Raw genomic sequence first — 14,448 nt, forward strand, 5'->3', positions numbered from 1 at the left:
AACATCCCTGGTCATCGCAATAGCCTCTGATCTGACGGATTCACTAAACACAAATGCTTTTTTGTGAATTGTGTGTTCGAGTGTGCCCCTGGCTATCCATATTTATTTATTTTTTAAATAGAAAATGGTGCCGTCTGGTTTGATTAATATATAATTAATATTAATTCTACTTTTACTTTTACTTTCCATATTTTAGCAATTACATTTACTTTTGAAACTAAAGTATATTTAAAAACAAATAAGTAGTATTTTACTGGGTGACATTAACTTTTACTTGAGTAATTTTCTATTTAGGTATCTTTACTTTTACTCAAGTATGACAATTGGGTACTTTTTCCACCACTGCTAATTATAATAGACTTGATAATTACTTACTACTTTTTAGCTAGTTTGCAACTACTTAGCATGTTAGCTAACCCACCCCTAACCCTAACCTTAACCCTAACCCTAACCCCTAGCCTAGTGTGCTAACTAACATTAGCGTGCTAGTTAAAGTTAGCCACCTAGCTAGAATTTGTAACATATCACACGTTTTGCTAATTCGTTACATATTGTATATATTAGAAATTCATAACATACTGTATGTTTTCAACATTTATAACATATAATATGAATTATTATTCCTAACATATTATACAAAATGGGTGATGGACATCCACAAATTAATACATACCATACAAAACACAATATTACATACTAAATGGAAGTACAGAATAATATGAAATGCTCTGAGACCAGGTTGCCGGTATTTATTTAGCAAGCGTGATAACCCATCACTCCCAACAGAGACAAGCCAAAACTCTTCCATAAATGTAGCAGCCTAAACACTAGAGATCTGACATGCTGTCTGATCAACTGTGGGCTACTAACAACAGCTGCATAGTCTAGCCTACTATGCGCCCTGCCCTCTGGCCAGGGTAAACGAAGCTCTAACCTTGTGTACTGTATTTATAGCCCGTTCGTTTCTGAGAAAATGTGAATGGGATCAAATGTGGTTTCTATTCAAACCTGGGCTGACTAGGCTACCTAGACGTCTTCAATCCAAACATATTAACTGGAAGGAATCAATAAACACAATAGCTGACATAGACTGTGAGGTCAATTTTTATTAGTCCTACAGTTGCATAAAGCAAGCTCAGCCCTGTGAGTTTTATTGTCCAACAAAGACACACTTTCTCTGTGTCTTTGTATAGGAAACACCTCTAGTCGTTCTTTAAAATGTAATTCATGTGAACAAGTAGAACGTTGCTGCAGTTTGGCAGGGTTTTCAAGGCCAGGAGCCTTTCTATTAGTTCTTATTAACCATGTGATCTGATTAGAAAAACGCTGGTCCATTGTAGCCCATATTACACCTTTTTACAACAGATTAACCACGTTATACCTGATAAGGTCTGTAGTTTTACCTGGTTAGCTCAGGTATTCAAAACAGCAACCTTTCGGTTACAACGCTCTATCCGCTAGGCTACCTACTGTTCTTCTTGAAATGGGAAAACATCAAAATGTCTTATTGTGCCTTCACGACACAGAAACCGCACATCATATGTCATTCATTTATGTGGAGAGAAAGCTGCATTGTGTGTGTGTGTGCGTGTTTGTGTGTATGTGAGCTGGAGTGAGTAATGGAACTGGCTCAGGCCAGTTGGTTAGTTAGTTGTTGGTTGATGTGGTAGGGCAGGGAGTGTTCTGAAAAACATGCAAACCCTTTTGACCTATTTCTCTACTGGCTCTGTATCGGTCCTGGGTTCAAATACCATTTGAAATCTTTCAAATATTTTTAGCATTTGCTTTACCCTGCCTGGAGGGCCAGGTGGGCGAGTTTTACACTTTCAAGGCTTTTCTAGTGGTTCCATGGCAACAGACAAGCTCAATCAAGCACAGATGAAGTATTTGAAATGATTTAAAATTATATTATTTTTACACAAATCTGCTCTTTATAGCAGGCCATGGGAGCATGCACTTCACACCCATATATCCACATCCATGCTGGCACATCTTGGAAAAAAATACTCAATAAAAAGAAAATGAACAGCATTCCGCTACCTATACAGAATTGCCACTTTTCGGGGTCATGCATATGAGAGATAAAATATGTACTATGTACTATGCCCCCCCCCCCCCTCTCCCAGCCACCTAAACACACTACTTCCACTTGAGGACAGGAAGTGTGCATGTGGACAGGTAGTTTTGGAGAGATGTAGTTAAAGAAGAACAGCGGTGTGTGGTTGTGACTGTATGTGACCAAAAAAAGGAAAACAAGAAAAGGGAAGTGAAGGGTAGTAGAAGTCATACTTTTCGCAAGGGTGTTTCGGCCGACCAGATTTTCTTGGGAGATATCTGTGAAGAGAGCAACAGAATTAAAGTCTTGTTTCCCCTCTTCAGAGATATCTCCAATGGCAACAGTGCTGTTCTAGAAAGATCAAGTTTTACAAAAAAAAAGTGTTTTTGTGTAGTTGCTGCAGATGTCTAAAACCTTTTTTAAGTTAGAGGTAGAATGTCAATTGAGGTTAGACAGGAAGTATTTAAATATATTTCTGATGTCATATCCTGTGATGGCATGTCCTCTCACTCCTATTCTCCCAAATGCCAGTGGCTCCTCATAGACTAGCGTAGCGTAGCGGATAATGCTGAAGATAATAGCCCATCTCTTTGAATAAGCTACTGCTACAAATGTAGTCTAGAGTTGTGCAATGCAACACTGCCAAATACGGACCATTTCAAGACTGGTAAGTTTAGAAGCAGTGAGGCTAAGCAGGCTATGTATGCTGCTTATTAATTTATCTAAGATGATGGTCTACTGCTATGAGAATATTTATATTAAACTGTCGTTAAGGCCTCTTCTGACTAAGTGCTTAGCTTCGAGGATTATTTGCACTGTTGTTGACAATCAACGACAATTCTTTATCGATTATTTTATCAGTACCAGCTATTCAGTTTGATTAGTAACTATCAAAACAGTTGCTGAAACGATAAAGTGTATGTCCGTGTTGTGTGTGTCGTTGGCTTATGTCAGTTTATTGTACAGCGAAGAATGACAATAAATACAAGTGCAAGCAGGTGTAGAGACACAGAGCACAGGGTGTGAGGGCTGAGGGCCGGGGGGCCGAGGGCCCGGGAGGCTGAGGGCCGGTGGGCCGGGGGGCCAAACATGCAGTATGAGTGGGACTCCACAGACGGAGCAGGAGAAGAGTAGAATGGCTACACTGACACTACCACTACCACAGGCTGGGCCAATAGGTCTAGGACACCTATTTACAACAGCTAGCAGCCACACACTAAACAGAATCCCTTCAGAAACCCCTCTGATGCTTCCTAAAGGAGTAGTGTTATAAACAGGCATTACAACTTCAGGGACTGCTGCTGTACACTAGCATAGGCTAAAGCACGATGGTGAAATGCTTCTGACTGTTGAGGAGTTAATTTGCCTGTGTATTAATTGTATCTGGCCCTATTGAATGAACTAGCATATAAATTAGTCATTGAAGCACAACACAGCATAGGAACATTCAGGGACAATGCAGAACACAGTCACAGAGGAAGAAACATGGGCAATTCACTTTACACTGTCATCTGCAAAGAGATTGTATCCGATTTGTTTTGTCAAGAAAAATGATAGGATATTGAATTTCTCTTAACAATTACTAGTTACGGCAGCACTTTTGTTATCTGCACGTTTGGTAATAAGCTTGCCACTAGCCAATCAGTTTGTCCAAAGGTTCCTTCGATTTTTGTTATCTGCACATTTGGCAACGAGCTCGCCACTAGCCAATCAGCATGGCCAAAAATACCTTAGTCTTTCATGGCAATCCAATCATCCCCTTAGGCGTTGGTAAGTCAGTTATAATAGGTCGATTGTAAACCGTTAATTGTGCAACTGGCTGAATTAAAGGTATGTAAGTGACTGGAGGTATCAGACACTCCCAGGATCAATAATGGAACGTTGAAGAATATAACAATCAACCTGTGAATAGATTAGTATTTCTGGAGAGCTCAGGTACTATCAGAAGTTCAAGGTCTATATCTTTTAACAAGGTCTATGGCTTCTTAGAGCCTTGAGGAAGCGTGTACATGTTGTGGAACAGCCTGGTCTCATAGACTAGACGTAACATAGTAAACGTACACCCGGGTACACTTAAATTAGTATGATATGTTATTTTGGTATGGTTACATGAGACAGAAGGTTACTTAAGGCAAAATCTAAAGTAGGGTGGTTGGTCGGGGTGGATGGGTTGGCATATAACGCGAACGTCTAGCATTTAATTAGGTCATTAGCAACTTTGCAATGGCTTACTACTTTTTAGCTACTTTGCAACTACTTAGCATGTTAGCTAACACTAACCTTAACCCTTTTACCTAACTCAAAACTCTAACTTTAACCCTAACTCTAACCCCTAGCCTAGCTAACATTAGCCACCTACTTAACATTAGCCACAACAAACATAACGCAACATAATGTACGAATTGATCATAAGATATCATACAAAATGGATGATGGACCTCCAAAAATGAATACATACCATTCAAAATGTAACATATCATAGCATCCCGGATTTACATTTACTATATCTACCACGTAGAAGAATTGCCCATCTTCCCTTCACATAAAGACAACATAACAGCTCATAACATGTGAATGGAGCCAGACTGGTGCTCAAGGACACCCGGTGTAGGTAGGTAGGTAGGTAGGTAGGTAGGTAGGTAGGTAGAGATGGAGAGATGGAGAAAGGAAAAGTATTTATTATGGATCCCCATTAGCTGCTACAAAGTCAGCAGCTACTCTTCCTGGGGTCCAGCAAAATTAAGACAGTTCTATAAAATTAAAAGCATTACATTTCACAACCAATTAATATAAGATAGGGGATTAAAAAGGGAGATGAAGAGAGAGAGAATCCGAGGGAAAGAAAGAAGGAAAGAGACATGAATGAGAGAATAGAGACAGACAGAGTAGCACCGTTTGTCCACCGGTACTCTACCTTCATAGGAGCCAGCTGTATGGGCGTGATATAGGAGGGGTCTACCATGGGCTTCGGCCTGTTGGCTGTGTCTGCCAGGAGACTCTGCCATTGCTGGGGCAGGCCAGTGAACTTCTGCTCCCGCGCATCGAAACCTGTGTGGACCCGGTGCTCAAAGTTAGATGGAGCTGAAATCTCCAGCCTCTTTTTCTTCTTCCCAAACATGCTGGAAAACCTGGACAAACCTGGGAACAGACAGTGAGATATTTTATAAAAAAACAAGTAAGTCCCGACAGACAGACACAGCAGACTTAGTGGTCTAAACTCACTATTTGGGAAACACTGTACTCGATGAATAAGTACATTATGAAGTCGATATACTCTATGTTATTGGGACACAGGCTGCAAGAGATAGTCAAGATATCTCCCACTTCAACACTTATAGCATCCTTAACCTTTAATTTATGTTACTTTATGTTCCTTTTTGCAGTATGTTTCAGTGAGGTAACTAGCTGGAGAAGTGGATGTGGGAGAGAGAATCAATGGTATAGCCTAGGTAGTTTATGCAGTACAAAAAAATGTTATCAAGTATCCTCACTGGGAGAGTTTAACACACACATTGCATAAGTGCATACACACACACACACACACACACACACACACTTCACATACTAATTAAGATTGAAAATCAAGTCTGAAATTTCAAAGTGGAAATTACAAACTTCCGAAGCTTTCCTGTCTCTCTCCCCTGTAGGAACACTGTCTTCCTGTCTCTCTCCCTGTAGGAACACTGTCTTCCTGTCTCTCTCCCCCCTGTAGGAACACAGTCTTCCTGTCTCTCTCCCCTGTAGGAACACTGTCTTCCTGTCTCTATTTTCTGTAGGAACATTGTCTTCCTGTCTCTATCCCCTGTAGGAACATTGTCTTCCTGTCTCTCTCCCCTGTAGGAACATTATCTTCCTGTCTCTCTGCCCTGTAGGAACATTGTCTTCCTGTCTCTCCCCCCTGTAGGAACATTGTCTTCCTGTCTCTCCCCCCTGTAGGAACATTGTATTCCTGTCTCTATCCCCTGTAGGAACATTGTCTTCCTGTCTCTATCCCCTGTAGGAACATTGTCTTCCTGTCTCTATCCCCTGTAGGAACATTGTCTTCCTGTCTCTATCCCCTGTAGGAACATTGTCTTCCTGTCTCTATCCCCTGTAGGAACATTGTCTTCCTGTCTCTATCCCCTGTAGGAACACTGTCTTCCTGTCTCTCTCCCCCTGTAGGAACATTGTCTTCCTGTCTCTCTCCCCTGTAGGAATACTGTCTTCCTGTCTCTCTCCCCCTGTAGGAACACTGTCTTCCTGTCTCTCTCCCCTGTAGGAACATTGTCTTCCTGTCTCTCTCCCCTGTAGGAACATTGTCTTCCTGTCTCTCTCCCCTGTAGGAACATTGTCTTCCTGTCTCTCCCCCCTGTAGGAACACTGTCTTCCTGTCTCTCCCCCCTGTAGGAACATTGTCTTCCTGTCTCTATCCCCTGTAGGAAAATTGTCTTCATGTCTCTCTCCCCTGTAGGAACATTGTCTTCCTGTCTCTCTCCCCTGTAGGAACATTGTCTTCCTGTCTCTCTCCCCTGTAGGAAAATTTTCTTCCTGTCTCTCTCCCCTGTAGGAACATTGTCTTCCTGTCTCTCTCCCCTGTAGAAACATTGTCTTCCTGTCTCTCCCCCTGTAGGAACATTGTCTTCATGTCTCTCCCCCTGTAGGAACATTGTCTTCATGTCTCTCCCCCTGCAGGAACATTGTCTTCCTGTCTCTCTCCCCTGTAGGAACATTGTCTTCCTGTCCCTATTTTCTGTAGGAACATTGTCTTCCTGTCTCTATCCCCTGTAGGATCACTGTCTTCCTGTCTCTCTCCCCTGTAGGAACATTGTCTTCCTGTCTCTATCCCCTGTAGGAACACTGTCTTCCTGTCTCTCTCCCCCTGTAGGAACATTGTCTTCCTGTCTCTCTCCCCTGTAGGAATACTGTCTTCCTGTCTCTCTCCCCCTGTAGGAACACTGTCTTCCTGTCTCTCTCCCCCTGTAGGAACACTGTCTTCCTGTCTCTCTCCCCTGTAGGAACATTGTCTTCCTGTCTCTCTCCCCTGTAGGAACATTGTCTTCCTGTCTCTCTCCCCTGTAGGAACATTGTCTTCCTGTCTCTCCCCCCTGTAGGAACATTGTCTTCCTGTCTCTCTCCCCTGTAGGAACAATGTCTTCCTGTCTCTATCCCCTGTAGGAACATTGTCTTCCTGTCTCTCTCTCCCCTGTAGGAACATTGTCTTCCTGTCTCTCTCCCCTGTAGGAACATTGTCTTCCTGTCTCTCCTCCCTGTAGGAACACTGTCTTCCTGTCTCTCCCCCCTGTAGGAACATTGTCTTCCTGTCTCTATCCCCTGTAGGAACATTGTCTTCATGTCTCTCTCCCCTGTAGGAACATTGTCTTCCTGTCTCTCTCCCCTGTAGGAACATTGTCTTCCTGTCTCTCTCCCCTGTAGGAACATTTTCTTCCTGTCTCTCTCCGCTGTAGGAACATTGTCTTCCTGTCTCTCTCCCCTGTAGAAACATTGTCTTCCTGTCTCTCCCCCTGTAGGAACATTGTCTTCATGTCTCTCCCCCTGTAGGAACATTGTCTTCATGTCTCTTCCCCTGTAGGAACATTGTCTTCCTGTCCCTATTTTCTGTAGGAACATTGTCTTCCTGTCTCTATCCCCTGTAGGATCACTGTCTTCCTGTCTCTCTCCCCTGTAGGAACATTGTCTTCCTGTCTCTATCCCCTGTAGGAACACTGTCTTCCTGTCTCTCTCCCCCTGTAGGAACATTGTCTTCCTGTCTCTCTCCCCTGTAGGAATACTGTCTTCCTGTCTCTCTCCCCCTGTAGGAACACTGTCTTCCTGTCTCTCTCCCCTGTAGGAACATTGTCTTCCTGTCTCTCTCCCCTGTAGGAACATTGTCTTCCTGTCTCTCTCCCCTGTAGGAACATTGTCTTCCTGTCTCTCCCCCCTGTAGGAACATTGTCTTCCTGTCTCTCTCCCCTGTAGGAACAATGTCTTCCTGTCTCTATCCCCTGTAGGAACATTGTCTTCCTGTCTCTCTCCCCCCTGTAGGAACATTGTCTTCCTGTCTCTCTCCCCCCTGTAGGAACATTGTCTTCCTTTCTCTCTCCCCTGTAGGAACACTGTCTTCCTGTCTCTCTCCCCTGTAGGAACATTGTCTTCCTGTCTCTATCCCCTGTAGGAACACTGTCTTCCTGTCTCTCTCCCCTGTAGAAACATTGTCTTCCTGTCTCTCTCCCCTGTAGGAACACTGTCTTCCTGTCTCTATCCCCTGTAGGAACACTGTCTTCCTGTCTCTATCCCCTGTAGGAACACTGTCTTCCTGTCTCTATCCCCTGTAGGAACACTGTCTTCCTGTCTCTCCCCCCTGTAGGAACATTGTCTTCCTGTCTCTATCCCCTGTAGGAACATTGTCTTCCTGTCTCTCTCCCCTGTAGGAAAATTGTCTTCCTGTCTCTCTCCCCTGTAGGAACATTGTCTTCCTGTCTCTCTCCCCTGTAGTAACATTGTCTTCCTGTCTCTCTCCCCTGTAGGAACATTGTCTTCCTGTCTCTCTCCCCTGTAGGAACATTTTCTTCCTGTCTCTCTCCCCTGTAGTAACATTGTCTTCCTGTCTCTCTCCCCTGTAGAAACATTGTCTTCATGTTTCTCTCCCCTGTAGGAACATTTTCTTCCTGTCTCTCTCCCCTGTAGGAACATTGTCTTCCTGTCTCTCTCCCCTGTAGGAACATTGTCTTCTTGTCTCTCTCCCCTGTAGGAACATTGTCTTCAAGGGGAAACTGATTCTCTGTCTGTATCACCGCTTCCGGACCTCCGTCGTGCCAGCCTGACCTAATAACACACATCAGCCCTGCCAGCCTGACCTAGCAACCCACATCAGCCCTGCCAGGCCAGCTGCAGTAGCCACGGTGAATAGACAGAGGGACAGATGGTCAGAGAGACACGCTAAGGAGAGGAATAGGCTAGTGTGTTTGTGCATTCAAAGAAGCCTTATCTAAGTAAATAGGAGGATATACATGGGGGGGTGTATGATATCTATGTCTCTGTATCTTTCTCACTAATCATTATTCACAATTCATTCATGATTATCCATAATCATAGTAGCATTCACATCAATTAATAAGTGTTCTGAAACATATTTGAATCTTGTTTACAATAAAAGTAACTACAAAATGACACAATACATTGTTTACCATTCATTTCTATTGGGCACGACATAATCCTAAACACAACCAAAACAAACTGCAAATACATTCAACAAGTTTGTAGAGTCACAAGCTTGATGTAGTCATTGTGTGCTAGGAATATGGGACCAAATACTTAATACACTATAAGTGAGTTCGTCCAAATACTTATGACACCATCAAATGGGGGGACTAGAAACATCAACATTCATTTCTGAATCAGATGAAAATACCTTCAAATAAAAGGTGTCATTCTGTACTGTTGCCTCATGTAACAAGTATGTGTATATATATAATAAAAGGTGTCATTCTGTACTGTTGCCTCATGTAACAAGTATGTGTATATATATAATAAAAGGTGTCATTCTGTACTGTTGCCTCATGTAACAAGTATGTGTATATATATAATAAAAGGTGTCATTCTGTACTGTTGCCTCATGTAACAAGTATGTGTATATATATAATAAAAGGTGTCATTCTGTACTGTTGCCTCATGGAACAAGTATGTGTATATATATAATAAAAGGTGTCATTCTGTACTGTTGCCTCATGTAACAAGTATGTGTATATATATAATAAAAGGTGTCATTTTGTACTGTTGCCTCATGTAACAAGTATGTGTATATATATAATAAAAGGTGTCATTCTGTACTGTTGCCTCATGTAACAAGTATGTGTATATATATAATAAAAGGTGTCATTCTGTACTGTTGCCTCATGTAACAAGTATGTGTATATATCAAATAAAAGGTGTCATTCTGTACTGTTGCCTCATGGAACAAGTATGCGTATATATCAAATAAAAGGTGTCATTCTGTACTGTTGCCTCATGTAACAAGTATGTGTATATATATAATAAAAGGTGTCATTCTGTACTGTTGCCTCATGTAACAAGTATGTGTATATATATAATAAAAGGTGTCATTCTGTACTGTTGCCTCATGGAACAAGTATGTGTATATATATAATAAAAGGTGTCATTCTGTACTGTTGCCTCATGGAACAAGTATGTGTATATATCAAATAAAAGGTGTCATTCTGTACTGTTGCCTCATGGAACAAGTATGTGTATATATCAAATAAAAGGTGTCATTCTGTACTGTTGCCTCATGTAACAAGTATGTGTATATATATAATAAAAGGTGTCATTCTGTACTGTTGCCTCATGGAACAAGTATGTGTATATATCAAATAAAAGGTGTCATTCTGTACTGTTGCCTCATGGAACAAGTATGTGTATATATCAAATAAAAGGTGTCATTCTGTACTGTTGCCTCATGGAACAAGTATGTGTATATATCAAATAAAAGGTGTCATTCTGTACTGTTGCCTCATGTAACAAGTATGTGTATATATATAATAAAAGGTGTCATTCTGTACTGTTGCCTCATGTAACAAGTATGTGTATATATATAATAAAAGGTGTCATTCTGTACTGTTGCCTCATGGAACAAGTATGTGTATATATCAAATAAAAGGTGTCATTCTGTACTGTTGCCTCATGGAACAAGTATGTGTATATATCAAATAAAAGGTGTCATTCTGTACTGTTGCCTCATGTAACAAGTATGTGTATATATCAAATAAAAGGTGTCATTCTGTACTGTTGCCTCATGGAACAAGTATGTGTATATATATAATAAAAGGTGTCATTCTGTACTGTTGCCTCATGGAACAAGTATGTGTATATATCAAATAAAAGGTGTCATTCTGTACTGTTGCCTCATGTAACAAGTATGTGTATATATATAATAAAAGGTGTCATTCTGTACTGTTGCCTCATGTAACAAGTATGTGTATATATATAATAAAAGGTGTCATTCTGTACTGTTGCCTCATGGAACAAGTATGTGTATATATATAATAAAAGGTGTCATTCTGTACTGTTGCCTCATGTAACAAGTATGTGTATATATATAATAAAAGGTGTCATTCTGTACTGTTGCCTCATGGAACAAGTATGTGTATATATCAAATAAAAGGTGTCATTCTGTACTGTTGCCTCATGTAACAAGTATGTGTATATATATAATAAAAGGTGTCATTCTGTACTGTTGCCTCATGGAACAAGTATGCGTATATATCAAATAAAAGGTGTCATTCTGTACTGTTGCCTCATGGAACAAGTATGTGTATATATCAAATAAAAGGTGTCATTCTGTACTGTTGCCTCATGTAACAAGTATGTGTATATATCAAATAAAAGGTGTCATTCTGTACTGTTGCCTCATGGAACAAGTATGTGTATATATATAATAAAAGGTGTCATTCTGTACTGTTGCCTCATGTAACAAGTATGTGTATATATCAAATAAAAGGTGTCATTCTGTACTGTTGCCTCATGTAACAAGTATGTGTATATATATAATAAAAGGTGTCATTCTGTACTGTTGCCTCATGGAACAAGTATGTGTATATATATAATAAAAGGTGTCATTCTGTACTGTTGCCTCATGGAACAAGTATGTGTATATATCAAATAAAAATACTGGTGTATAGAGCCAAATTCAATGTTTTAGCTTTACTGTCCAAATAAATACTTAGGGAGTGTATCTCACTCTGAGTGCCCGAGGAGCAGTCTCATGAGCCCCTGCAAAGACCCCACAAGTAGCTCTGGCCAGTAAAAGTGCCTGATAAAAAAGTTATGACCTCAACAAGTAGAAGTTGCCGGTGCCTGATAGAAAAGCGATAGAGGAGCGAGGACCCAGAGCTGATAGAATGATTAATGGAGTCTTTCTCATTCAATTTGCTCACACTCCCTCAGGAGAGACCGCAGGCTGATTTAGGGAGAGAGGGAGGAGGAAAGGGAGTGAGGGAGGAGAGGAGAAGATAGGGAGAGAGGAGAGGACAGGTGGTGTGGTCAGGAGGTGAGAAGGGAAAGAGATGGAGTTGTTATAGGAGGGAAAGGGGGAGGCGATGGAGTGGCAGAGTGGCACGCACGCACGCACACACACACACACACACACACACGCACACACACACCACACACACGCACACACACACAACTAGCATGCCTTTCACGTCTCCAAAATAGCCAGCTAACATTCCTGCATTATCTGACTCCATCTCCCCTTATCCATATTTGACCTGCCAATAATCTCCTTACGCACTGCGGCCATGCCAACAAACCTCTTCCTCATTGGCTGAGTGCCAGTAGCATCTTTACTGATTGGCCGAAGGTGTTTGACCTGTTACTATTCTTATCCCTAACCATCAGTGTGTCCTCTTGAAAGTAAAACAGCCGCAATCAGCCACTAATAGAAAACATTACAACTACTAAAAATATAGAGCCAAGTTAATTACCTCAACAACTGAACTAAAACACACTGAATGAGTGCATCTCTGGGTATCAGTGACAGACACTAGCTAGCTTCCCTAACTAAAAGCCAGCTGTTGTATAGACTGGGGGAGTGGGCCCAGCAGGGTGTACAGCCCAGCACCGACCCACCTACAGTAATTTAACCAATGAAGGGTTTGATGGTTAATTGACTAGTTGAATCAGGTGTGTTAGTGACAAGATGGAACAAAAGCCTGTACTCTCTTTAAGTCCTGGAGAACACTGACACTACACAAAGACAGAGAAGCTCATCCCCAGCAGCACACGTAGGGGGATCACACCAGGATTTTGAGCAGGGAGAGAGACGCACGCCGAGGGGCAATGTGTTTTGAGAATGGAAGGTTAGCAGGGCGTAAGGCTTCCCAGGCCTGGTTGTAAGAGGAATACTGGCACAAACTGCTGGACTGCTCGTCCAGGCACACACACACTGTTACGGATACAGGTATCCTGTGTGTGTATTTGTTTTCTCTCCTCCTGCCCTAGTCACATCAGTCGCCACTGAAGACACACCTGCTCCTTTTCCCTTACCCAATCACATCCCCTTTCCCTTGGTTTGAAAAAGTTGTTTTCCCAAACTCTCTCTCTCTCTCTCTCTCTCTCTCTCTCTCTCTCTCTCTCTCTCTCTCTCTCTCTCTCTCTCTCTCTCTCTCTCTCTCTCTCTCTCTCTCTCTCTCTCTCTCTCTCTCTCTCTCTCTCTCTAAATTCAATTCAATTCAATTCAAGGGCTTTATTGGCATGGGAAACATGTGTTAACATTGCCAAAGCAAGTGAGATAGATAATATATAAAGTTAATATATAAAGTGAAATAAACAATAAAAATGAACAGTAAATATTACACATACAGAGGTTTCAAAACAATAAAGACATTACAAATGTCATATTATATATATATATATATATATATATATATATATACAGTGTTTTAACAATGTACAAATGGTTAAAGGAAACAAGATAAAATAAATAAGCATAAATATGGGTTGTATTTACAATGGTGTGTGTTCTTCACTGGTTGCCCTTTTCTCGTGGCAACAGGTCACAAATCTTGCTGCTGTGATGGCACACTGTGGAATTTCCCCCAGTAGATATGGGAGTTTATCAAAATTGGATTTGTTTTCGAATTCTTTGTGGATCTGTGTAATCTGAGGGAAATATGTCTCTCTAATATGGTCATACATTGGGCAGGAGGTTAGGAAGTGCAGCTCAGTTTCCACCTCATTTTGTGGGCAGTGAGCACATAGCCTGTCTTCTCTTGAGAGCCATGTCTGCCTACGGCGGTCTTTCTCAATAGCAAGGCTATGCTCACTGAGTCTGTACATAGTCAAAGCTTTCCTTAATTTTGGGTCAGTCACAGTGGTCAGGTATTCTGCCGCTGTGTACTCTCTGTGTAGGGCCAAATAGCATTCTAGTTTGCTCAGTTTTTTTGTTAATTCTTTCCAATGTGTCAAGTAATTATCTTTTTGTTTTCTCATGATTTGGTTGGGTCTAATTGTGCTGCTGTCCTGGGGCTCTGTGGGGTGTGTTTGTGTTTGTGAACAGAGCCCCAGGACCAGCTTGCTTAGGGGACTCTTCTCTAGGTTAATCTCTCTGTAGGTGATGGCTTTGTTATGGAAGGTTTGGGAATTGCTTCCTTTTAGGTGGTTATAGAATTTAACGGCTCTTGTCTGGATTTTGATAATTAGTGGGTATCGGCCTAATTCTGCTCTGCATGCATTATTTGGTGTTCTACGTTGTACACGGAGGATATTTTTGCAGAATTCTGCGTGCAGAGTCTCAATTTGGTGTTTGTCCCATTTTGTGAAGTCTTGGTTGGTGAGCGGACCCCAGATCTCACAACCATAAAGGGCAATGGGCTCTATGACTGATTCAAGTATTTTTAGCCAAATCCTAAATGGTATGT

General features: G+C 41.5%; 1 protein-coding gene across 4 annotated transcripts in view; it reads right to left on the bottom strand.

Annotated features, from left to right (window-relative positions):
• Positions 1-14,448, bottom strand: part of LOC110522449 (serine/threonine-protein kinase PAK 5) — a 132,333-nt gene that overhangs the window by 74,750 nt on the left and 43,135 nt on the right. For 2 of the 4 annotated variants that reach the window (XM_021600841.2, XM_021600842.2), the window contains exons 2-3: positions 4,971-5,194; positions 2,290-2,334 (exon numbers count right to left, since the gene is read on the bottom strand). In XM_021600841.2, coding sequence (XP_021456516.2) covers positions 2,290-2,334; positions 4,971-5,174 — 249 coding nt within the window. In that variant the 5' untranslated portion in view covers positions 5,175-5,194. The remainder of the gene's footprint in view (positions 1-2,289; positions 2,335-4,970; positions 5,195-14,448) is intronic. The other 2 variants (XM_021600843.2, XM_021600844.2) reach the window with 1 other exon arrangement.

The sequence above is a fragment of the Oncorhynchus mykiss genome, chromosome 4 (assembly GCF_013265735.2).
Source record: "Oncorhynchus mykiss isolate Arlee chromosome 4, USDA_OmykA_1.1, whole genome shotgun sequence".
In the NCBI taxonomy this organism is placed as follows: Eukaryota; Metazoa; Chordata; class Actinopteri; order Salmoniformes; family Salmonidae; genus Oncorhynchus; species Oncorhynchus mykiss.